General features: G+C 38.1%; 1 protein-coding gene across 1 annotated transcript; it reads right to left on the reverse strand.

The window, feature by feature from the left end:
- Positions 1-56: 56 nt before the first annotated feature.
- On the reverse strand, positions 57-27,713 carry LHX8 (LIM homeobox 8). Its single transcript, XM_034967706.4, has 9 exons — positions 26,735-27,713; positions 24,756-24,842; positions 24,184-24,345; positions 20,364-20,485; positions 18,138-18,358; positions 17,528-17,631; positions 12,782-12,877; positions 4,517-4,700; positions 57-771 (listed from the first exon to the last, which is right to left on the reverse strand). Exons 1-9 carry the CDS (start codon positions 26,813-26,815, stop codon positions 695-697), a joined length of 1,134 nt encoding a protein of 377 aa, XP_034823597.1. The 5' UTR covers positions 26,816-27,713; the 3' UTR covers positions 57-694.

The raw sequence follows: 27,713 nt of genomic DNA on the forward strand, positions 1-27,713 counted from the left end.
TTTTAAAGAGACTAAAGTCAACTTACTGCTGAAAACACACAAAAAGGACAAACTGGTTGAAATTTTCACAAGTATGGAAAATGTTTAATAAACTCAGAATGGTGGGCTTATTAAACTATAGTGTTATTTACAGCCATAATTCATCAACCACAAACACAATAATGTGTTTGCATGGCATGCTACAACAGAAGCTTTATTCAGTTCATTCAGAAAACATTGGCAAAATAAATTTCAGTTGCAAATTCACAGATACAAGCTTCAAAGTATAAAGTTGTATATAACAAAAAATACAGGTAATATTTATAACAATAACTTACAGATACAAACTAATGATAAACTACAATTTCACAAAAGATTGTAAACATTTTGCACACTTGTCAGTCCTTTCTTTTAGGCAAAGTGCTCTTTTGATGACAAATAAATTAACAGATACACACTAGAGTGAACTATTTCCAGACAATACAAAAAATGTTTTGATTTGTTTTCTTCTTGTAAACATAAGTTTTACAAAAAATGAAGAATCAATAAAAGTGTCTTGCAGGCCAACTATAGATACATACCTGGGCAGCAAAGTGATGTTGGAAATGCTTTAGGTGTTAAATAAAAAATTAACAGTAATATCTTTTCAATGGTCTTTTATACATAATAAATGACAAATTTATATCCTTAATCAAGTCTATCCCTGAAAACAGAATTAGGTATGACTTATTGGCAGTTGTGTCATTGAATGGGGTAACAAGGGCTGGAGTCCAAGAGTTGTTGGTGAATGAGCTACAAAATAGAAAGAAATTTGTGGATCAGTTTTGTAGGGTGCATAAAACTGATTTATAAACAAACAAAAACAATCCAAGGCAATGTTTTCATCACTCATTATAGCTGAGGGCACCAAGCTACACTCATTCCACTGACCTCAGCAGAAGCATTAACCTATTCAGCATAGTGAGAGTCCAGGAACAGTTTTACCCCCAAATCTTTATTTGGGGCCACAAGATTTTGCCATTTTAATGTCCTCCATCCATACCCCATTCACTGCACTTCACCCTGAAGCTAGAAAGACATGGGTTCCTCTTCAGAGATGCTGCTAGCTTTCTCATGAAGGTGTTTGTGTAGGATGATCTTCCCCAAGTTTCTTTCATTAATGTTTAATTACCTCCTCCCTAAGCATACATCAAAACACACTGGACTCAAGCAACACTACTGTCTTTCATGTGAACACACACAATTTTAATGCTAGTATAAGTAAATGGCAACAACAGTACAGGCTCTGATTTTTTATCTAACCAAAACTTAAAACGAAGTTTCTGCTTTCAGCAAGGGCTATGTTGCTTCAAACCAAACCTTTCTCTGAGACCAACTAGGAAATCTGGACAAAATTTTTAAAATCTGTTTGAAGGCATCTGAAAGACACTTAAGTAGTGAGGACTTACAAAGTCCCAGAGTGGAGGGAAAGAAAATGAGGATGCTTTTCCTCCCACAAAGTGACAATTTAAAACAAAACAAATGTCTGATAGGCCAAGAAGTTTAGCAGAGCATTCAGAAGTTAGACTTTGGCAGAGTGGTGAGAAACAAAAATTAAAAAGCAGGGCCCGCTGAAGAGGAGAAGCCCTAGTTAAAAACAACAACAGAAAACAAAACAAAACAGGGATTCATTTGTGATTCCAAAGGGCTAACTCCAAGAAGTAGTAAAACAAAAATACACCAGCCCTCTTAAGGATTTGTGCCTGATTGGATTAAGTTGATTTCACCCTATTCTGACTACCTGGGGGGTAAAACTAATCTTCTCTAGTGGAAGATATCATCCACAGCCTCAAATTATTTTTAGTTACTCATACCCAACATCTGAAATGCAATAGCAAATAAGAAGACAAATAACAAGACATGACTTGAAAGAAAATAAAGAGGAAAATTAAGAAAACAGAATAGACCCACCAAAGATCCAGATATTGGAGTTATCACACCTGAACTTTAGTATAACAATTTAAATAAGGATAAAGTGACAAAATGGATGATTTCAGCATATAAATGGAAATCTTAAAACTGAAAAACATAATAAATGAAATTAAGGAGTCGGTGGATGATTTTTTTTTTACAGGATATTAGATACAGAGAGCATTAGTGAACTAGAAAAATAGTTCAGAAGAAAACAAGAAAAATTTTTCATAGGAGCAAAAACAATATTTGAGGAGGCAAAAGCTGAGAATTTTCCATAATGAAAGACATCAAACTACATATTCAAGAAGCACACCCAGGCACAGTATGATAAAACTTTTTCAAGACAAACACAAAGAAAAAAGTTGAGGAAAAAAGACGTTTATTTTCGAAGGAGCAAGAAGGTCAATAGCTGACTTTACCAATAAATGGGGCCAGGTTAATTAGCTATCCATATGCAAAACAAACAATGAAAATCAGAAGACAAGGTAATCATATCTTCAAAGCGCTGAAAGAAAATAACTACCAACCCAGATTTCTACTTATAGAGAAAATACCACTTACAACTGAATCAAAAGAAATACTTAGAGATAAACTTAACAGAAGATGTGCAAGATTACTAAACAGAAAACTCTAAATCATAAGAGATGATTTAAAGATGATCTAAACAAATGGAAAGACATGCTAAAGTTCATGGTATGGAAGAAAATACTGTTAAGATGGCAATTTCCTAAAATTGATCAATATATTTGCTGTAATAGATTGTATCAAAATCTTAATTGTTTTCCCTTTTGGGGTAGAAATAGACAAGTAGGTAAATTTTATGAAAACATAAAGGGCCAAGAATGGGCAATACAAACTTGAATAACAACAAAATAGAAACGCGTTATCATATATTAAAAATTATAGACCTACCATGATTAGAATGATTAAGTAGCAACACAAAAATAAATAGACCAATAAAATAGAACAGAAGGTACAGAAATTGACACAACATATGGACATTTGATTTATGGCAAATATGTCTCTACAGAGAAGCTGGACATTTTCTATTTTCATCAACATAACAAAAAAGCTTCACTTTCTACCTCACACCACACACAAAATTCAGTTCCAAATGAATTGTAAATCTACACAGCAAAGGTAAAACAAAGTTTCTAGATGATATCATAGAAGATATATCTTCATTATCTTTGAGTATAAACAATTTCTTGCACATGTCACCAAAAAAAGCATGGCTCATGAAGGAAAAATGATGAAATAAACTACATTAAAATTAGGAACTTGTGCTCAATGAAACATTCCATTAAGAGAGTAGAAAAAGCCAAGCTACTAAGTAGGAGAAAATATTCTAAGCACATACAATTATCAAAAAGCTTTATATGCAGATTACATGAAGAACTTAAGCAAATCCATTTAAATAAATAATAAAGACAAGCCAGTAGGCCAAAAGACAAAAAGACTTGTACAGCTCTTCACAAAAGAGAATATACAAATGCCTGATGAAAAAATGCTCAGTCATCAGGGAAAGGCAAATTAAAATAAGATTGCACTGCACAATCATCAAATTTGCTAACATCAGGAAGTTACACCATACCAAGTGTTGGTGAGGATGTGAAGCACCTTGAACCTTGCTGCTGGTCAAGGTGTAAACTGGTTCAACCACTGTGAAAAACTATCTGTCAGAATGACTGAAGTTGAGCATATGTGTAGCCCATGACCTTATGTCCCACTCCCAGGTACATATCTAGTAGAAATGTGAATTAATGTGCACAAAAAGCATGTACAATAAAGTCCATAGCAGCATATTCATAAAAGCACAAACTAGAAAAAACACAAATATCTATTAACCAGGAAATGGATAAATTGTGGTATATTCCTACAGTGGATTTCTATATAACAATGAAAACAAATAACAGATTCTCACAATAATATAGGTGAATCTCACAATGTAATTGAAAGAAGTGAGACACAAAATACATTCTGTATGGTTCAAAAAGGGCAAAACTAAAGGGTGGTTTTAGAAATCAGTGCCATGTTACTTTGGGAGAAAAGGATAATAATTGGAAGGAGACATAAGAGAGGCTTCTGAAATGCTAATTATATCTGCTACTTTGGGCAATATCTATACGGATACATTCATTTTATTAATTCATCAAGCTGAATAGTTATTACGTATGCACTCTTCTAAATGTGTGATTTTCTTCTATAAAAAACAACTCTTTAACAAAACTTATTAAACTCCCATCTAAAGATCTGAGTGAACACTTGCTCTGATCACAGGAAATAAAGTATTTAAATATTTACCGGTAAAAACAAACAAAAAATTTCTAAGTAAAGATCAAGCATTGAGTCATTATTAATATTTGCATCTTAGCTGCAAGGTGAGTATTAAACTTCTTCCTTAAAATGTAATCACAGAAATAAAAATGTTTGGATAATTTTGCTCTCTACTGCACCCCCCACAATATTTTTCAGCTACTACTGAGGTAATATTTCAAAATGTGAATTGTATCAATAATCTAATATTAGAAGTTACCAGTTGCTGATTGCCTGGGAGACAGCCGTTAAATGTTGGGATACCTACCATCCATATAACTATGCAGCGCAGTTAACATCGTTCCATCTTGGGGCACATAGGCAGAATAAGCCATTTCTTCTAACATGGGTGGAGACAGCCTGGAGGGTGGGACTGCTGTGACTGGGGTGGAGGACGAGTGATTAGGACTGACGTGTTTCTTGTGGCGTGCTCTACAATTCTGAAACCACACCTGAGCAGGGAGAAAAGCAAGAGAAGTAGGTAGGTTACACACCAGCTTCTGAGCACATTATCAACTCAGTTAAAAAATGAATGCAACCTCAATCACACTACCACACAAGCACTGCATAAATGTAACTCAGCTTTTATAAAAGTTCTATAGACAGAAAAGAAACATTTTAGTCCAAATAACAGTGGTCATTTTTCTTGCTCAGTTGATAGCTCTCTGGTGATTTACCTAAAAGCCAATTCTATTTAAGTAGGAAAGGGGACCAATTGCTTAAGGGATTTTGGTTTGTTGAATTTGAGTTGGTCAAATGTTAAGGTTACCCCTTGAATGCAATTATTAAACTCTATTGGATTTGACTGGGTGCTGTGGCTTATGTCTGTAATTCCAGCACTTTGGGAGGCTGAGGCAGGCAGATCACCTGAGGTGAGGGGTTCAATACCAGCCTGGCCAACATGGTAAAACCCCGTCTCTACTAAAAATACAAAAACTAGCTGGCCGTGGTGGTTCGTACCTGTAATCCTAGCTACTCGGAAGGCTGAGGCAGGAGAATCACTTGAGCCCAGGAGGCAGAGGTTGCAGTGAGCTCAGATTGCGCCACTGCACTCCAGCCTGGGCGACATAGCAAGACTCTGTCTCAAAAACAAAACAAAACAAAACAAAACAACAACAACAACAAAAAAGCCAAAACAAAAATACCCCAAAAACTCCATTAGATTTTAAAAAAATAAAAATAAAAGCCAATTCTATACTAAATCGGCATCTTCCCCAGAAAAGGTGGGGAAGGGCCCTCAAGAATTCCAGAGAAATCTCCTTGGTTTTACTACTGGTATTTAGGACAAAAAGAAAAGCAGAAAAAGCTCTTTTAATCAGAACTTTAAAAAAAAAAAAAAAGACTACTAAATGTATTCTTAGGCACCTGCTGGACTTATTTCAAATCCTTGTTCAAATGACTAAAATCCCTACTGAGAACTTAAAGCTTTCTACAAACCTCTTGATTCAGTTATTCCAGTCAGATTTTAACCTGCTGAGTTCAATTTCTCTTGGTGAATACATAGGCTATTCCCTAAGAAGCATGTTAAGGTCAGGTCTTTAATAAGAAAAAAACTCATAATATTTAAGTAGAATTAAATACAAACACATCCACTGATGAGAGTTCACAAAATGTAAAGTGCTAACCACCCTGCTGTCCACTCTACTGCAGAAATAAAAGAAGCAAATTCAGGGCAAGTGGAGCTTTACATCCAGGTCAGTCTAGGCTGCCCAGAATGCTCACTCCTGTAATCCCAGCACTTTGGGAGGCCAAGGCGGGTGAATCACGAGGTCAGGAGATCGAGACCATCCTGGCTAAAACAGTGAAACTCCATCTCTACTAAAAATACAAAAAATTAGCCAGGCATGGTGGCGGGTGCCTGTAGTCCCAGCTACTTGGGAGGCTGAGGCAGGAGAATGGAGTGAACCTGGGAGGTGGAGCTTGCAGTGAGCCAAGATCATGCCACTGCACTCCAGCCTGGGCGACAGAGCGAGACTCCGTCTCAAAAAAAAAAAAAAGAGAGAGTGTTTCTTCATTAAAATACTGATCACTTTTTTTCCATCACTCCAAACAATTCTGTCATGAGAGGAAAGAGAGGCGAAGGGATAAAAACTTAGCATGAGAACATTTTGGGATCAGGGATATGAGGCCAGGAAAACATCAGGGGCATAAGTCTGTTCAAGGCTGGTGGTAGGGCCTTGACGGCACAAGGCAATCAGGGCTGATTAATGTGAAATAAAAGGAAGCTGCAAAGAATTTATAAGAAAAAGCTGGCCTTACTTCAGAACTACACCCTGCCCCTGGCATTCAAAAATAGAAGGTTGGCAAAGTATACTCTCAAGAGTGATAAAAACTAAAAGAATAAAAAATTAATAATCTAGTGGGGTATATAGCCTTGAGCAGGAGGCTGAAAAGTAGCAGCTAAGGAATGTTTCTGGGACAAGACTTAGGTATCCACCAGTAAGACAAGTGGGAAGTCACAGCCTCCTCCACATCCCTGTTCTCTGGAGTGTTAGTGAGACTCAGAGATACCTATAGACCACACCCCAAACTCCACAGTTCTGCCCACAGGCTCTGGAACAATAGATGTCACTACTAACACTAGTCTCACCCAAATAGGATGACATTACTCATTCTCCAATGTGTAAGGGGGAACCACTGCCACCGGCCTTTTTCCCTTATGGGACCCAGAAGACATATACGCCAGAGGACTACATATAACCTAAAACATGTTGCACTATGATTCCCAGAGTTTCTTCAAAGTATCTGTCTCCAATAAATTATATATTGAATGGAACCTATGCAGTTGTAAAACAAAAGAAACACCATCTTTTGATTGAAAAAAAAAAAAAACACTCAAACTTTGTAAATAAACATGAAGAAGGTATAATATAAACAGCAGAATAACTATCTTGTTAAGCAGCTTCTTGGAAAGATCATCCACAGGTAATCAAGCAGAAGGAGGTTTGCAAAAACAAAGTATCATGTAACTAACTGGTAGAGCAAAATATAGTTTAAGATTCCAGACATCAGGAAATTCCTTCTGGCATGAATGCTACCCAGCTTCAGAATCAAATATAAGTCCTTTTGACTCTCCTCACTGACAAAATTTCCTCCTTCTTGTTTGCAAACCTCCAACAAGAGTTAACATTTTCTGAGTAACTACTTTAAATTTTTTGACTTCTAAATCATAAACTAAGCTAAAATCAGGCCATGTAGATATAATGGAAAAGCAAAATACTAATGCAGAGAATGAAACCTTTAGAAAGCCCAGACAAAAAGCCAAATATAATAATTTTATATATGACAAAGATGGGATTTTATTGGGAAAGCATGTTTCACTGATTTAGGGAAAACTGATAGAGTTTGAAAGAGAGAAAAAAATAGATAAAACCCTATCTCCCATGAACCAAGCCAGATAAATTAAAGTTTAGGCGTAAATAATTGAAACAATAAAAGTTTAAGAAAACAAAAGGCAACATTGAAATACTCTCTAGATATGGAAGCATAAGAAAGGCCAAAACTAGACCCGGCGTGGTGGCTCACACCTGTAGTCCCAGCACTTTGGGAGGCCGAGGTGGTAGATCACAAGTTCAGGAGTTCAAGACCAGCATGGCCAACATGGTGAAACCCCATCTCTACTAAAAATACAAAAATTAGCCAGTCATGGTGGCAGGTGCCTGTAGTCCCAGCTGCTCGAGAGGCTGAGGCAGGAGAATCGCTCGAGCCCAGGAGGCAGAGGTTGCCGTGAGCTGAGACTGCACCATTGCACTCTAGCCTGGGCAACAGAGCAAGACTCCATCTCAAAAAACAAAACAAAACAAAACAAAAAGGCCAGGCGCGATGGCTCACTCCTGTAATCCCAGCACTTTGGGAGGCCGAGGTGGGTGGATCACGAGGTCAGGAGTCGAGACCAGCCTGGCCAATATGGTGAAACCCCGTCTCTACCAAAAAATACAAAAATTAGCTGGGTGTGGTATCACGCACCTGTAGTCCCAGCTACTCAGAAGGCTGAGGCAGGAGAATTGCTTGAGTCCGGAAGGCGGAGGTTGAAGTGAGCTGAGATCGTGCCACTGCACTCCAGCCTGGGTGACAGAGTGAGACTCCATCTCAAAAAAAGAAAAACAAAACAAAAAAAAGGCCAAAACCATCAAAAGACTGGGAGATTTAAACACATAGAAATATAAATGTTCTGTGTGGAAAAAATAAAAAGGAAATTGATGAACCGTGAAAGGTTAACATGACAGATAGGATTAATAAATATCAGTAAGATATAGAGAAAATAACCCAACAGAAGAGTGAGCTAAAAACATACGGTCTTAAAAATGAAAAAATAAACTAATTTGTTCAAGCTCATTGATAATATAAGAAACAGAAATAAAATCAATGAGATTTTCTTTTCTAACTATTAAATTGTAAAGGATGTAAAAGAGTAACAGTATTCAGGATTCTTCAGAGTTGGGGAAAAGGAACTCTTGTACGTAGCTCCTGGCAGAATAAAGTTGTATGAACTTTCTCAAAGGCAAAGAGATTTCATGTTTGTATAAAGGCCCTATGCATGTTTTATCTTGGGACTCAACAATCTCCCTTCCAGAAATTTATCCTAAGGAAACTATTGAACAAGCACGCAAGGTAGATATACAATGTTGCTCATGGCAGCATTTTATAATAGTGAAAAATTGGAAGCTAAATAAATTGTGCTATGCTCAATATATGTGGCAATAAATATGATGTTAATATGGAAGGGTATTCCTAGTACACTGATTGGAAGAAATAGCAATAGTTTACTCTGTCTCTGCACAACATAAAAGTCATAATTCACTTATCTGAAAGAGTATGTGAACAGTGATTGTATCTGGATGCAGTGTGTGGGGAAAAAAATCACTCATCTTTATTCTTTGACTTCAGTATAAGGACACTCTGCTTTTATTACAAATGTCTTACTAAGCATATTTGTAACTAGGAAACGTGAAACTCTCCATGTATCAGACCAGTTTCCTCCTAATCTTTGGGTGACCTAGTTTGCATATTAGAAGAAGTCTAGTAATAAAAACTCTTTTTTCTTACCTTTCTAAAATATTATGCCCAATGCTAGGAAGGAGGCTGAGGGAAAGTATGATTACTATTTGAGATCACAGTAATTCTTATAAAATACTCTGAAGGGCTACAACATATAGTGAGCCTATGTATAGATACAAATAATAAACACATAAGCATGCTAGTACTCTTTCCTTTGGAATCATATCAAAAATATTTAATGTTCAACCTTAACATACTGAAAGCCAACATTCAAAATATATTCTCCAAATGGTAGGGCTTAGGGCAAAGTTAACTTGCTCATAGTACTAGTAACCTAAATGCCTGGAAATTACATGACAGATGTCTGCCTGTGTTCCTTAGTCCTTCAAATATGAAAAGCTCTAAGAAAACTCTCCTTCTTCTTTGCTTCCAACTTCAAAATGATATAAGTCATGCATCTGACTTACCTGAAGCTATCATTGTTATGAATATACAGAGTCTTAAATTAGAAGGAACTTTTAGCCCATGGAGTCGGAACTACCTGCCAAAGAAAACTGTTCTCCCAGGCACAGGAAACTCACTACCTTCCTTGGTAGTCCGTGCCATTTGTGTAGCCTTTCAATAACGAAAAAATTCATTATGAGTGAACACCAGTGCCTTTTTCTACATTCCGTTGCAGGGAAGCCTTTCACAAATATTTAAAGACACCTACTCTGGATATTACTCTTTCTCTTACCATCTCCTGGCCTTATCTCCAGATAAATATCCCTGCTGCCTTTAATATTATGGCATGATCTAAATCTTTCACAACCCTGGTAGCCTTTGAGGTAGTATGTTTTTCAGATTGCTTATTAGTCCCTTCTTAAAATTTGGCACTCTGAAATAAGCACAATAATCTGGATATCTGAAAGTGCTGAAGTGGTAGAACTTGTCTCCTAAGACAGCCTCATTACCTTGCAGTCAATTAAAACACTGTGAACCCTAGGTCTTTAGAGAAGCTGCAGTATCATCAGGTCTTTTCCATCTGCTTCTTTGTACAGGTGATTTGTTAATTATGAAACCTTTAGGCTTACAGAAGAATAAGTACCCATGTATCAACCACCCAAATTAAGAAACAAAATATAATATGTGCAATGAAGACATTTGCCTCTCCCCTCCCTGAGTTTCCTCTTGCCTTTTATGGTTACTTGCTTTCACTCCTTAAATTTTTTGGACTTCCAGTGTTATTTAAAATTATTTTCCGGCTAGGCACGGTGGCTCACCCCTGTAATCCCGTCACTTTGGAAGGCTGAGGCGGGCGGATCACAAGGTCAAGAGTTTGAGAACAGCCTGACCAACACGGTGAAACCCCGTCTCTACTAAAAATACAAAAATTAGCTAGGCATGGTGGCTTGCACCTGTAATCCCAGCTACTCAGAAGGCTGAGGCAGGAGAATTGCTTGAACCCGGGAGGCGGAGGTTCCAGTGAGCTGAGATCACACCACTGCACTCCAGCCTGGGTGACAGAGACTCTGTCTCGGAAAAAAAAAAAAAAAAAGAAATAAAATTATTTTCCATTTCCCTGGTCTCTCTGATAATCTTGACATAGCTGGCCATCTCGTTCTTGAATTCACCCCACTTCTTCAGCTTCCATGCTTCTTCTCCACCCGACTCCTTCCTCAACTCTGGCTGTTACTACGTCCCATTTAAATAGCACCTCTTACCCTGCTCTCCTCTCTGAAACCCGTTCTTCACCTTTTATACCCTATGATCTCTTTCTAAAGGATCTTATCTAATTTCATGGCATTAGATCTCTTTGCTTGAGTCCTGTTCATTCTTTCAAATACCTGTTTGCATAGTTAACTGCCACCATCACTGCATAATTAGCACAGCTAAAAGGGTCCAACTTCCAATCCAGCTTTCTTTTGACTTTCACATTCCTGTCAATGGCACCATTCCCAAGATTACTTTGACTTGAAATTTATAAGTCACTGACGTTTTTGAGAGAGGATCTTACTCCATCACCCAGGCTGGAGTGCAGTGGTACTATCATGGCTGACTGCAGCTTCAACCTCCTGGACTTAGGTGACCCTCCCACCTCAGCCTCCCGAGTAGCTGGGACTGCAGGTACACACTAGCATGCCTGGCTGTTTTTTTTTTCCTGTAGAGATGGGGTTTCACCATCTTGCCCAGACTGGTATCAAACTCCTGTACTCAAGTGACATATTTGCCTTGACCTCCCAAAATGCTGGGATTACAGGTGTGAGCAACTGAGCCTGGCAGAGTCATTTACTCTTTGACTCCTCTCTGCTTCCCCATTGCAGTTACCAATTCTTTCTTGTCTTTCTAGCATCCATCAACTGTCATCAGTGTTCACTCAATAAAATGTTTCTCAGCTGGGCATGGTGGCTCATTGCCAATAATTCCAGCACTTTGGGAGGCCAAGGGAGGAGGATTACTTGAGTCTAGGAATTTGAGACCAGCCTGGGCAACACGGTGAGACTCTGTTTCTACAAAAATTTAAAAATTAGCCAGGCATGGTGGTGTGCAACTGTGGTCCCAGTTATTTGGGAGGCTGAGGTGGGAGGATCACCTGAGACCTGGAGGTCGCTGCAGTGAGCTGTGATTGCGCCACTGCACTCCAGCCTAGGCCACACATGACCCTGTTTCAAAAAGTTTCCCAAATGAATTCTACCCCAGTTAAGTGTCTCTTCAGAAACAAACAAACAAAAAACAAACAACAACAACAACAACAAAACCACACTACTTTGCTGGGCATTCCAGCCTTCCAACTAAGCTGCTTACCTCTATCTAGTCTCTCCCAACTCCAGTTCTTCCCATGTGCTGTGACTAGCCCTTTCTTCCTAAAATCACATATCATGGCTTTTACCTGCTCATAAGAGAACTCTGCATTCACAGGCCTCTCCAACTTTAACTCCAACAATTTCATTTCCCACTATTTCCAAACATAAATTCTACATTTGAAAAAACTTGCACTAATTCATCACTTTTCAGCTTTGTTCACACCAGTTCCTCTCCCTGGATCTTTGGCAAAGGCCATCAGCAGCCATCACACACACAATCATAAAAAAAGTAGGAAAAAACACTGACCTTAGAGCAAGATTTATCTTGGAACATGTTTAGCCTGAGGATCTTAGGGTTGCTGTGAGTACTGAATGAAGTAACATGAGCAAAGACTCATTTGACAAATGGTAGCCTAGCCCAAGCAGGATAATCATTACATTTTAAAAATTTGATTTAGAATGTGAAGAGACTTAAAATGAGAAAGCAATGTTTTCACATTTCTTCACACACAAAAAAACCCCAATGCATACTTATAAATACCCAGAATTAGAATTTTTTGTTTCTCTTGATTGACCTTTAAGTTAATCACCTGTGGCCAGGTACAGTGGCTCATCCTGTAATCCCATTACTTTGGGAGGCTGAGGTGGGAGAATCATTTAAGCTCAAGAGTTCAAGATCAGTCTGGGCAACATAGGGAGACCCGATATCTATTTTTTAAAAACCTTAAAAAAAAAAAAAGTAAAGTAATCACCTGTATCACACGTCTGCTCAAGCCTGTCCTTTCTGCCAATTTCTGGAGTGTCTGTGCATCTGGGTTGTTGTCCTGAGCAAACTGTGCTTGCATAACCTGTTGTTTAAAACATGTATGTAGTAAATAGCTAAAAACAAGCAGCTCAGTCTTCTTCCTGCATTTTTATCATAAGAGGTAAGACATGCACAAGAACATGGGATACTTTTGTTACTTGAAAATCGGTATGGGGAAATATGTGTAAGTGAAAACGAATGCATATTTTGTAAATTTATACACAAGTTGCTATGCTGAGAACTTTAAAAAAATCCATTTCAATGTAAAACTCTCTCAACTATGCTGTTAAAAATAAGCTCACCTTTTCTTTTCTTTCAATCTTATAACCCACAAATCAAATAGCAATAGTTTCATTTATTGTTTTTTCCATTTTGTTAAAAAATTGCCAACATTTGAAAACTTAATACAAAAATCATATCACATTTGTCTCCAACCTTTCCTGAGCTAAAGATGTTCAAGGCCCCTAATACCTAATAGTATACAGATCAACAGAAGGATTCCACTTAATTGTAACAACTCCATCATAGTTTTGAGCACTAGCTCTATGCAAAAAAAAGGTGTCTAAAAAGAGACACTCACCAGTCCACTGAATAAGAATTTACCAGAGTCTAAACATGTATATATTTTAAAAGCTTACAGGTGATTCTGATGTAAGACTTTGGATTGAAACCACTATGCCAAGTGCTAAGAGATAGTGAAATATGAAACAAAACTCTTTGGATTTAATTTCCTGGCAGAAAGATGCTGACATGCCAATGACTACCTATAATAAAAGATAAAGGGAGAAGAGTAGTGTGGGAGAGAGTACTAGAATATAAGCACAAGCCAAAAACTTCGAATTCTTTCAGAAAAGAGAATCATTATGAGAATTAAGTGAGATACTTGAATTTTATTACTAAAAGTCAGTCAACTGAGGGAAGCATTACAAAATGTAAAAAATGTATTATTATGAAGAATGAGAGAGAAGAGTTTGGCACCCAATGTGATTGTGCTTGTCTACAGGCACAGGATGTGGGTAACCAATCTATTAAAGACCTCAAGCACTGCTGGACTTTACTCTTTTCAGCAGGCAAAATTAATTGCATTCTCCACTATGCTCCTCATATAATACTATCTTCTGCCACTGCACTTGTCACAGGGTAGCTAAATAATTTGTTTTCAAGTTTATCTCCATAGTGGAAAGTGAGTTCCTTGAGATCAAGGGGAATGTCTTATTCTTCGTATCCCTAGGAGTTAAACTCCCTTTCTGTCAGAGAGTATGTTAAGAGTTTCTGACAGAGTAAAACTTGGCAATGTAAGGAAAATCTGAAGACAGTGTAGAAAAAAAGGCCAATATTGTTCTGGGAAACCTTCTGAGGTTTACAAATTTTGAGGTTTACAAATTTACCCTTCTAGAATTAAGTATTCTTGGCTTCCCATCTAACTATATTGTATCTACAGACTCACTGTAAACAGAACATGGATTTTTGCTTTTAAAAAAGGGCAGAATTGGCTTAAAAGTTTATTCTTGCTCAGTTCACTTTATTCTTTCTTTCCTACTCCAAATGTGTTACTTTGGTATCTTCCTGTGAAAATAGAGTTATGTTTCTATGCAGTTGAACATGTAATAACCCCAAAGAGAAAAAGAACGAGCAAATTATGTCTTTGTTTTTTAATTTTTCAAATAGAAAAATGTTGAACAGATTTGGGGATTTTTTTTGTAAGGTCATTATTAATAATTTACAAAACAGAAACTTCATGCCTTTCATAAATGCATTTTTAAATTCACAAATTTAACTGCAATCAAATTGTATTTAATTAAGTAATTTCTCATTAAAGAGTAAAGCAAAACAACTCTGATCATTTAGAATTGAAATATTCTAAAGGAAAAGTAAGATGAGTTGATTGTTCTTCCTTTCAATAGTATCAATGATTAGTCTCACACACACAAAAAGAAAAAAGAGGTACTTTTAATTTCTACTTAGTTTCACTATTCTCTAGGCACTAATGCTGCTGAAGCCTACTTCACTCCTTTTCCAAGTTCTTCTAACGTGGACAAGGAGTGAGCCTCTGTAGACACTCATCATTTTTAGGCCAGGAGATCTACCAGAAAAGTCAGGAGGCTGCATAGCAGTAACTCAATCTGAAAACAGACTAAAGCAGGAGCTAACTTTGGTGTGTTTAATATTAATAATCACTAAGTGAGTGCTTCTACATAGAATAAGCAATCCATAATATTAGCAGGAAATTCTTAAATATCATTTCTACAAATGGGGCGGTATTTGAAATATATTTGCCAATACATCCTCTGAGTCTTAAACTATTTTTTCTCCCCATAAATCTCTATAGAATAATTTTGGAAATTTTTCTTATTTATCCCTTCCATTTTAACTCTCCTCTGTCCAAAGCAGGTACTGACTAGATAGTCTTGACTTACTCACTGGTCACATGTAATATTTTATTATCTTGCCAAATTCAAGCTCTACTTGAAAATATTCAGCATTCCTAAATGTAGGAGAGTTTGACAATAAGGATACCAAATTTATTAGAGTGTCTGGCTAAAATAAATGATTCAAAGTTTTTTAAAATATCTATTTCAGATTCCTAAATTATAAAGAACCACTTTAGGACAAAGATTGTATCTCATTTGTTTCAGCCACCCCTTCCATAAGATAAAATGCTAATAAATATTGAATGAGAATATACTTTGAAAGCATATTACCTATGCTTTCATCAGTAATCTGAAAATGGTAATATGCTTTCATTTTTTAAAACCTATAATTCTGATATACAATTTTTAAAACTTATGATTTAGATCACATTTACATACCATAATGCAAGGCTTAAATATTTTATGCATGTTTAACCATAAGGCTATCTACAAGATTCAAAATCTCACTCTTTTGTTTTAGCTGCTGCTGCTATTAATTGGAGTTTTGATAAGACAGACTTCCACTCATGGTCTCCTGGAAGATCAAGCAAAATGAAGAGACCAGATGTTTGAGGAGAAGGTTCCAAATCTCTTCTCAACCATTCCCTTGGTGGTTTGCTTTGAGGAGTTCCTGCACTCTTGAATGAGGTTTGTTGTAAAAGTTAAAGGAGATAAAGTAGATAAATGCCTGGTATAGGATTTGGCATAAAAAGACCTCCACAAATATTATTCCCATTTTATTTAATTAGTATTTGTAATTATTTTCCCATAGAAAAGTGTCTATCTACAGTGGTTTCAAATTTTCACAATTTTATTTTTAATAATAAATTATTATATCAAATAAAAGTTATCAACCTTGTAATTATTAAAATTACAGCCAGTCCTTCATGGGAACAGACCATTGTGAAAACAGATTTATATTAGAGATTCTATTTTAACTAGACACCTTTAGTGACTGAGTATTTTTCCAGGTCTTTCAGAAGTACTCACATCTTCTGACAGGGCATTGTGTGATCTTCATAATAATCCAATGAAGAACCCAGAAAGCAAGGCTCAAACAGAGATACTTCCTTCAATTGGCTTATCTTTCATTTTTTGCTTATTGACTATGTACTTTATGCCTAAATTAAGAAATCGAATTTATGCCTAAATTAAGAAATCTGAAACAATCATCCATTTGGAAAATTCTTCTGAATGGATCTAGATTTTAATGCTAGAGTGCTTCCCATTGCCACGTTCCCTTGGAATATGTGTGTCACATCAAGGTTTCTTTCCTAAATCATTCTCAAAATAAAAATTATCTCCTGAAACACTTGTATCCATCTTAAATACTGGCAGGTCTTAGAATACTAAACGTGATTTTTGAAAAAGTTACTTTTATTCATTTGTTAACACTGCATAAATGTCCTTTAAAGTCTGAGCTAAGATGGATACTATGTATAGGCACCCAGCAGTGTGATAGGTGTTCAACAAATGTTACTTTTCCTTAACATGAAACAAATACCTCAGCCACATTAATCTTTTAGAAAATATGATTTCATTATCTGCAAAAATGCCAGAAGGAATCATTATATAGGTTTATAAAGCAAAGAGTAATTTAATTATTTTGATAATTTGTATAAATCAAATTTATAACAATCATGTTTAGGGCAACTAAGCTAAAAAAAAACCCTCCCTTTTCAGGAGACATAATAAAACTTTAATATCAAATTATAGAAGTACTCCCTTTACCACCTTTAAAAACATAAAGGAATCTGCTCAATTGTAGTCAACCAGTAGTTTCCTATTTACTTTAAGGCACTTTCAATTATTTCCTACTCAAAAACCGTACAATTGTGTTCATTAAATGACTCATTGCAGTTTGTTACAAAGACTAACACATTAGCGTCCCATAGACTCACATGGGACATGTATGTCTCTTTTCAGAGTCTCAAAATATTTTGTCTTCCATTGCAATTATGTGTAGTAATATAAATGCCTGGTTCAGAACGATGCAATCAGGAAGTCAGGACAAAATACTTTGTTTCCACTTTGATGTTGATACCAATAGACCCCAGGGAAACAAAACTTGAATGACTATTTCATATTATATTATGATGCTAGAAATGCAAACACTTTAGGGCAATAAGTATGTTTTCATATATTCACCAAATTAGTTTTCATAAAACACATAGGCTAATTTTTTAGAAAACATAAAAATGTTTTTGGGCAGCATGGAGGTTACTTTTTGTTTTTTTGGTTGGGAGGGGCTTCAAAAATCAAAAATTCATTGTTATGCTTACCTGAAGCTGATCTGCTGTAAAGCTGGTCCGAGCTCTTTTTGCTGGTTTTGGATGGTTAACATCTTGCTCTGTGAGGAGGGCACCTTCCACACTAATCCCATTCCCTGCATTTAAAAAACACACTATATATGTTGGTAATTCAAATGGGTACACCCATCTTGCAATAACAGGTTTCTTATATCTCTTGGCTTTTTGTGTAACTGTATATGTTTTCTAGACGGCAAAACCCCTTAAGTTTTAAAACATACTACAGATATACTGTACAAAAAATATTCCATTTACAGACTTGTATATTTAGTGAAAAGTTCAAAAAGTTAGAAGTACACATCTAAGGCCCAGCAAATACAGGAAAACAACTATTTACAAAAAGAAAAGCAAAACCCTAACTCAAAGCTGCTGCCTGAGAATATGGCACAAAACTAATACATACACCATGGCTTTCCTTGTAAATAAACAAATAGAGACCATCACAAACAGTAGAGTACTTAATGAGTTTTACCACACTTATACATTGTACAAAATAATGCATTCAGATGACCTTAGGAAAAGTTATTTTTATTCCTGTATTCACTGTCTCAAAAGACTCAAAAGTATTTAAGTACATATTTACCATTTTCTACTTCTCTTTTTAAATTATCCAGCATGCAGTCATAATGTACTCTGCAGAGGACTTTCTCTTCCACCAAAGCAAACTCCTCTCCTGTGGAAAGTTGCCTTTTGCAGGAAAAGCAGGCAAAGCATGCCAAGTGATAGACATTCCCCTTGGCTCTCCGGACCCAGTCAGTAGAATGGATGTGTCTCCCACATCGAGAGCAGCGAGTTCCATACCTTCTACATTAAATAGAGGTGTGGAAGGTAAATATTTTAATGCCTGGTGAGATATTCATCAGTCGAATATTAAACCGGCACATTATGTTACCCCATTGAAATAACCTAAGTATTTAAATATTGTGAGAATGAAACAAGAATCAATTATTTTTCTAAAAGTCAATATAATAAGAAATCAAGATGAGATAGGGTCACAACTCAAACCTGTTTATAAAAATAAGACCTTTTCTCTGTTCCTCTAAAAGAAGATTGAAGTTTTCTTTTAAAATGAGTTTTAAAATCCCTTTTGTTGTATCAAATATCAGTATATTTATAAATTTACTTAAAGAATCAAGATAAACACACATACTCTCCAGACTGAAAATCTAAAAGTGCAAAAGTATGCTGAAGATATTTATACTGAAAAACCGAAGATACAAATAATGACTTCTTAAAACCAAGTTAAGATTAGAAAATGATTTAAATATCGTTTTTAGGATGTTAAAATATGTAAATATTTAATGTTGAAATTATCAAAGAATGTATATAACAGAAATTCTTCACCCTGTTGGGTGAGAAAGGAAAAGTCAGAAATGTTTCCTTTGGTGAAAAAGCTATTGTATTGTTATCCATAGAAGGAAGGAAATATTTTCTAAATTTTCAGAGTCCTAACTGGACATTAAATGCAGGTCAATCTTAAAATACCAAAGCTATATGTAAATAGTTCTTTTCTTCTTACAGCCTGAGTGACTGGAACTCTTTGTTATGTCTCCTATTACAATCACAGTCGTGGCCCTGCATGCCCAAATCACACTAGATTAGTCAGTGTCTATTTATTGACAGATACATCTTTAAAGCTATTACCACTTTGTTTTTTTAGTTACTCTGAAAAATAGAATCCTAAAGACAAATTTCAGAATATAACATGAAGCAAGGAGTTTAAAAATCCTAAAGAACTAGACTTTCACTTGTAAAATCTTTCAAAGTAAACCTTTCAAAGGGCTTTAAGTTACTACCAAAAATTAAGATTAGCCTATCCCAAGTGAATGAGGAAGCAAATTATTACCAATATTGAAGTAATAAAAAGTAAACCTGCTGAGAAATATGCCTTTTTGGTAATTATAAAATTCTGTGATTTTAAAGAAGACTCTGGGTCTCATAAATTACTTTAAATTACCTAGCAATTTTTATTCAAATTAATCACTAAACTCTTTGAAATAATTTTTTGAAATGGAGTACAAACATAATTAGTATTACAGCCTTTATTATATAGTATTAATTTCCCCGTTTTACAATGAACATTTTTCATTTAGAAAAGTAAATAAAGAAAATATGTTGTAATTTTTAAAAGTCATTCTTGAGAATTATTTTAATTTCTACACAACTGTTCATACAGAATTATACCTTGGAAGAAACCTTAAATTTAAACTACACAGAGATCACATGCAGAAAATGTGATATCTCATCTAATTTCAGAAACTGAAGATTGGACAAAAGAAATAGTTTGAGGCAGAATTAGATTTGGTGTATTTATACCAGAATGGTCAATTCTTCTGAATACTATGGTTTATCATGGTGCCAAACCCTTAGAATTTTATAGGTTTATAAGTAGGGATCATTCTATGGTAAACTGGTAAAAGCATAACAAAATCTTGATTTTTCTCCCCCATAATGATTTTATTTCATCTAACCATTCCCACCAAACAGGGGCGTTGTCATAAGTTATCTTGTTTTTCATACTTTATACCTATGTACGGCAAAAAAGATTCCCTGTTTGTAATGCCTCAAACTTTCACTCCCCAAAGTGAAAGTATTATTTAACTTTTGTCTACTGAATTCCCAAAAAGGATAAACATGCTTATTTATACACATTATATCTCAAACAGGAAAGCACCCTCATTTTGAAATCTCTTAAATAAGAAAAACTGGGCTTCATTAAATAAAACTGAACAAGAAAAAGCCTATTACAAAAGTCTCTTTGCATAATAATTTATTCAAGTATCTACTAAGAAAAAGCTTCATAACATACCTGAAATAATCAAGTTTGCAGAAAATGTCTTTGTCTTTAATATAACAGCTGGTGTGCCTTCCTAGGGAGGTTCTGCAAACACTGCAGGAGAGACACCGGACATGCCAGCATAGGTCATTCACCTGTGAAGGGAAGAGAAGCCATTGTAATATCATATTTAAGAAAAGTATTCATTGGTTTTGTGTATTGGGCAATTTAAAAAACTGGCCCCTTAATATATTAACACATGCTCTGAATGTTTTCATCCAAAAGATGTCATTTTTGTAAACATGTATCTGGATATATTATCTTTTAGACCTCAACCAAAAATTTATACTAATATATGCCACATTTTGTGTTTATAATATTTTCTATTCCTTTGAAGAATTCAGGTTGCTTTTTCTTTCTTTCTTAAATGGAACCTTTATGAACACAGGGAATAGTTTGGTTACTTTAAAGTCCTACATACAGGTTTTTTTGTTATATTTTACCAAGTTCTTCCCAGCATGAAACCTTGTGGTTAAAGAAGACAAAACACATACTCTCTCAACCTATTTTTTGGCTAAACAATTATAAACTGTATACCTCCTAAACAGAGCAATAAAGAAAGTGAAAACGCAGGTTTGTAAGATAGTTACCTATACAGGACAGAAATTGCTTAGATAAATTTAAATGTTGATGTAGCAGAAGCCCGGGTTCTCTTCTAATATTAAACAGCTGAACAGAAACAATAGAAGTAAGTAGTAAAGTATATTGGTAAAACTGCTTATTGATTTGGCTACAGGAGAAAAAAATAAATCTAATCATAAGTGGTTCTAAAAAAGCACCCAAGCATTGTTTTCCACTTACACTTCAAGTAGTAAAACATAAGATGGTGTTTAATAAGGCCAGTATTTTATACTTTCTAAATAGGAACATGAAATATTGTCAATCCAGGGAACAAGTCATAATTACTTTCACTTTAAACTGTTGCCATTATATTATAAGCGCTACAACTTTAGCCCTGGAGTATGAAGATGTGTATTAGATAGAACTGGCTTGCATGCAATGCAGGCTCCCAAAGTTTGCTCTTGTTAAGTGGACACAAGAACCTGATTTATGCTTAATTGAATGTCATGTAAAAGAACAGTAACATACAAAAACACCAATTACACCCTAAAAATGGATCCAATGACTAAAATAGGAAAGTAAATGACTGTGAGATATGGCTTTTGCTCAACTGTTCCATAATAAAGACTATGTGTCTATCGAATTAGAACTACGGTCCAACATGTTTTTCTGCAATATATAAAAGGTACTCCGAAGCTGAAAGTTTTACTGACTTCTAATTACAGTTATGTGTCTCTTTCCAAAGCATTAATGAGAGTCTCATTTTGATGACATTCAAAAAGTTTTGGTCTTTACAAGAACTTAGAACTTACATGCTCACTATAGACAATATTTAAAATAATGAAAACAGAAAGAAATCTGAGGAAATCTGAATAAATAATATTAACAATGTTGAATACTGCCTTGGAAGTAAAAAAAGCATTTTCCTTATTTTTTTTCCTAAAATGAGACCAACCAGTATAAAGTTTAGAAGAACAGGCTTCCTTTAAAATTCCACTGTTTAGGGCCTTCTGTATTTCAGTCTTAACCAGGATTTTGTTTTGTTTTGTTTTTAAAGCTAGGCTTTAGGGGAAGAGCCATGGCCTCCCTCTTACTCCCTCCTAAAGCCAGACCTGGTTGTCACCTTTTTTCAAAGTTCACTTCCCTCCTAAAATGTCTGTTTATCTTCCATTTCTTTGCCAGGGAGTAAAGTAAGGTGAAGAGAGGAGATTCTGGAGACTATAAACCTACTATTAATCTAATCTGTGTATGTCTAAACATACAACTTGGACCAAGCCAGAAAAACTACCCAAAGGACAGAGCACTGAAGTTATTGGACAAGGTAATCAATGCATCTAACTCCTGTCATACTTTTCTAACTCCATTTTATTTGCCTCACAAGATAGTGTTTTTCTATATTATTTACACCCTAAAATAATATTTCCATACTAGGTCTAACTTTTTTTTTTTTTAATCAGTGACTCAAGTTAAACTCAAACTTTTCTGCAGGAAGTACTCAAAATGGAAAATAAAGGTTAATAATTCAGTTTTTGTCAATCATATAGTATCAAACTTTAGTTAGAAATTACACACTAAAGAATACAAGAAGTGGTACAATAATACTGTACATGGAAGGCTTCATTGGGAGGACTCCTGCCCTATTACAAAGGAAAGCTTTATGTAACTCACTTAACTTAGATTTTTATACAATACAAAGATATATAATATATAAATGTATACAAGATTAACACTAGAAACTATTATCTATTTCAGAGGGTGTGTTAAATGTCACTTCATCATAACCCTTCTATATCTTCTCTGCTGTGAAGGGTTAGAGCCTTCATAGGTCTACTCAGAAACATTCTTAAAGATTATGGTAATTATTGAGAGGGCTCATTAAAAATAGGATGCTAGTTTTAACCCAAAAGATGATTTTGCAATATCCAAAAGGCTCAGTTTTAGAAACATTGAAAGTGGAATCTTAAGAATGCAGATTTAAAGAGAAAGCCAATGTTAATTTGCCAGCTTTAAGAATCAACCACCAAGTAAGATTAATTTAGTCATTTTTAAATCTTTTTACCAAAACTTCTTCTGGCATTTTCTCTAGGTTTTATCTATAGGGTAGCATTCCCATTTTACAGATGAAGCAGCTTTGTATGTTGAGGTAGAAACTTAAAGAAACCCACTAACACGAATTTTGAACACATACTCTCCATAATTAATCCTTTTGAAAACCTAAGCAGGGTGGGGAGAGAATAGAAAGTGAACTGGTTTGCTACTAATTCAGTGTAGGAGAGACCATTATTTTAAATAGTGGTTTTAAAAAGCTGTTTAAGTTGAAACCCCATGATATTCTGATTAAGACACATGGGACCATGATCTGCACTGAGGTGGATAACTGTGGCCTGCCAAAATTTCTACTCCAAAATTCCCCCACAATATTTTAAGAGAAAAGTAAAACAAATTAAGACAATCAACTCTCAAACCACACTTGAAACACTTCTTCCCAGGCTGTGTGTGTCTAACTTTATATCAATTTCCATTTTCTCCCCAAGCACTCAAGATGATGTAACAACAGCATTGAGTGGCCTAGAAGTATTAAACCTTAATAAGAGCAGGAAGATATTGAAATGGTTTTTATTTAAATGGACCTATAAACTTTTACTTTGGAAAAACCTCAGGTAACTGTAAAAAAACATAGGACTGTATTTTTAAAATTTGTCCAGAAAAGATCCTTTAAGCTACTTTACAGTGGCTTTCACCAAAAGAGACACTGCAAAAGGGAATCAGTTAATACATACCAACTTAAAATTCTTCTAAGCAGTCATGGGCGTGGGCGTCACTGGGGTGGAGAGACCACAGTCCGTTTAGAGGGAACAAAGATGTTTAAGAAAGGAATAATTCAGGGCTGGGTGAAAAATAACTAAGCAGGTTTCTGTCTCAGAATGGATAAGGGTTTTTCCACTTCCCTTCCACTACAAGCCGGTGGCTGACTCCAGCGCATCCACACACATACGGCGCGTCCAGACCAGGATGTGTCACACATTAGCTGTTTTGCAACGACATAGAAGAGTCTGGGATTTCTTCTCACTTTATCCCACCGCATGAGTTGCCCTAAACTGGGCTGATTTTCTGCGAAAGCCTACAACCTCCACCCAGAACTTGAACGGAAAGGTTGGTGGGAGGAACATTACCCAGAGCTCCCACGCTAAGCCCGCTCCCCTTGGGCCTCGCACCCGAGGCCCTATCCTACCTTGAGAAGGTATTTGTCCACGATCTCCAGGCCGCAACTGTTGCACACACACTTGCCAGGAGGGCAGCCGGAGCCCGAGGCCATGGACCGGGGCGAGGACGACGGGGACAGCGGGGCCGAGGAGGAGCACGAGTCCTCGTCCCCCGCTCCCTCGGGGCTCACCTGCAGGAAACCGCGAGGCGCAGGCGGTTCTAGACCCCTCCTCCCCTTCGCATCCCACCTACCCACAAGGGCGCCCCCACCGCCTCCCCTCCCTTCCCCCTGGCCACCCCACCCCACCCCCAGCTTCTTAAGGTCACGATTCTCGCCCTCTTCCCCGAGTCCAAGCTCTGGCCACGCACCCGCCGGGGCTGCCGACCCCTGACCTATTCGGACCCCAGAAGTCTTGCGCCCCTGCCCTCCTCGCGGGCCAGCTAAGCTTCCCACCCCACCCAGACCCTCCCCGCCCCGTCCTCTGTCTGCTGCAGGAGGGGCCAGCTGGGCCCTGGAAGGAGCGCAGGGACAGCGGCCCTTCGTCCCGCGCCGCCTCCCCACGGCCAGTCTTGCCAGCACGCGAGCCCCTCCGCACTCACCAGTCCCTCTTCCCCGGCGCCTTTCCGAGTCCTCCCGGCCGCCAGGGCTGTAGTCCGCCCGCACTCCTCTGACATGAGCCCCTGACACTGCGGAGTAGGAGGGGGAGAAAGTATGGAGAAACAGATCAGAAGTTCCGAGCGTGCTGCCCGCCCCAGCCTCGGCGCGGGGAGCGAGCTAATGAAGGCCCTCAGAGTGCGGGGCAGCGCGTGCAGCCGTCACGGCGCCGGAGCCCGGGCGCCGCGGGCGGGCTGGCGCGCAGCCTCCTTCGCTGGCCGCTGGCGGCCGCCACCCGAGCGCTGGTAGCTCGTCCCGCGCTCCCCGGGCTCCGGGTCTCCGGCGCTCACCCGGGCACGTCGGTTCCCCGCCCCCCCGCCGGGGATAACAAGTTAATAACAATCATCCCCTCACAAAGCTCTTTCTTTCCAGACGTCAATCATAGCGGAGCGGGGAACACCGGGCTAAAGGGGGTGCGGGGCAGTGGGAGGTGGAGTGCGAGAGAAGAAAAGAGGATTGAGGAGGGGGTGGGAGAAGAAACTTGATTTCTTTAATAACCTCAATTAAAAGAGCAAGACACATATATATTTTTAAAAGGGGGCTTTTTGAATAGGATAGCCCGAAAGGTGAAGAGGTTTAATAGGATACTTGAAAGCTAATTACAGCGGGATTTAAGAAGCCTGGTGTTTGTTCCGATGACAATTTGAATGAAAATGCTTCAGATTAAACCGAGCCAGCAGCTCTTTCGTAAACTTACAGCAATTAGAGTGGCGAGTGATTTACACTCGTTTCTTTAAGGTGTAAATTGCCACTTATTGCTCAGTAAGTCAACATTTGAGCTACTAAAGGATTATTTTTAACCAGCGCAAAAAGCGGGTAGAATAATGGAAAATATCCAGCTGAATTTAATTTGTGCCATTACAAGAACTCACCCAACCTCTGACAAAATGTTTTAAAGAAACAACGCGCGTTACTCAAGTGTTTCCAAGTATTTGCTGGAGTTTTGTTCTTAAACGAAAACGCAGCGTCTCTGGGCTTAGACCGCTTTCGTTTCCAAAAACTCTAGCTCGGGGGCGGGTGGGTCCCCCGAACTCGCACTTCTGCATTTCTGACTGTTCACCTCCCCTTCTCCCTCCCTCTGGAAGCACCAGGCAAGATACCAACCTGGGGGCCTCCCGGACCGTCGGCCGAGACCCTCCCTTTCTGGGGTGCGCTCCCTACGCGGGACCCAGCGTAGCTGCACTGAGGCCGCGTCCTCACACACAAAGGGCGTTTAAACAGAACAGCTCCGCTTTCGCCTGGTGTCCCCAACCGGCTTCGGAGCAAAGAAATAGTCAGGGGCGCCCCGCGCGGGTCCTGCTGAGGCCCTCAGACAGGCTGCAGATGATTTCAAACTTAAAACACCAAATACCCACAGGTCCTGCCTCCCGAGTGAGGTGAGAGCTTGTCAGCTTCCCCAGTCTACTCAGACAAACCGCGTGACTCGTTTTGTGCCCTGCGGTTTTCTTTTGGCATTTTAGGTAAAATGGCTCTCCCGGCAAGCCCAGGGATCCCGGAGGCCTTTCTGGAGCCCCGCAGAGGGAGGTGTGCCTCAGGGCAGGCAAGTGTCCGCGGGCAGCCGAACGAAACGAGCCAGGTCTCCGGTTCCACCCGACAGCCGCCCAGTCCTCCCGACCCACTCTCCCGGACCGCCACGATCACCACAGCAAATAGAACAAAAGCACGACTCACATGGACCTGAGAGCGCCTTAGGCTCGAGGCTTCATCTCCCAAATTACAGTCTCCATGTCTCAGGTTAAGTGAGCTTTTGGGGAGGGAGTGCAATGATTACTGACTAACGCTACTACGTAATAAAAAAAAAAATTGCCAGGTCTGAAGATGAGGCCGTTACAGGTAGTTTCTGAACCTTGTTTAGGAGCCCACACAACTCGAGTTTCAAGGACACTGCGATTCAGCTGGTCTGGCCAGGCGTCGGCTCGCTCACCTTCTCAGGGGGAACTGCCAGCTCCGGCACGTCCTTTGCTACTAGTTTACACACAAACATCTGATCGTTCTTCCAATACATGGCACTGCTAGGGCTGCTTATCACATACCAACTCCAGAGGGTCAGAGGCTGTCCGTGTCTGCCGATCTCCCCCCTCCCCCGCCCCGATCCACTAATAAAAGCTGATGCCGAGAAGGATAATGCTACAAGTGTGTCTTCGTCCAAAGAGGCCGCTGTGGCCTGACCACTTTCTGATGAACCGTTCTTAAAATTCCTTTCCCAGCTTCACTGAGCTCTGTCCCTCCAGGAAAAGAAAAAAAAAAAAAAAAAAAAAGTTTTGTTTTCCAGAGGGTGGAACCTAATATAAAGGAAGGGGGCGTGTGGGGGAAAGTCTTTTCCTGGAGAAATTGCTTCGCCTCTTTCAGGAAAACCCGCCTTCTCTACATGTTAAAATCTTTATAAGAACACGCCAACTGACTTCAGGTTTAGTACTAAAGAAAAAAAATTGGGGGATGTCCTGTTAACTTGACTTTAAAAAATCTGCTGTCTGCATTTGCCATAACTTTTAAATTCTCGCTCCCCAACCCAAACCTAAACAAAGATTCAGGTTACATCTCTTTCTGCAGCAAGCAGAAGGGGAAGTGGAGGTCTGGGTGACTTGAAAGTTTTAGTCATTCTCTTGAAACTCGCAGCTGTCCGGTGTAGCCGAGGAATGCCACCGCTCCTGGCAGCCTGGGAGCTGACTTACCTAGCAGTTCGCGCTCCCTTTCCGAAAAGTTTTCTCATTAAGATAAGGAACATCTGAGCAACACAAAAGCTTATGATTTGCGACTAGATTTGAAATCAAGGCTACAAGAAAGACAAAAGTATGTTGCTAATGAGTATTGCTCTTTCATCTCCTAGACAAAATATAAGCCCGAGCAGCCTTGTCTTCTGCCTCAAGTTCTGACTGCGGGGCGGGGAAGCGGCGGAGGGAGGT

Source organism: Pan paniscus, chromosome 1 (genome assembly GCF_029289425.2).
Source record: "Pan paniscus chromosome 1, NHGRI_mPanPan1-v2.0_pri, whole genome shotgun sequence".
NCBI lineage: Eukaryota > Metazoa > Chordata > Mammalia > Primates > Hominidae > Pan > Pan paniscus.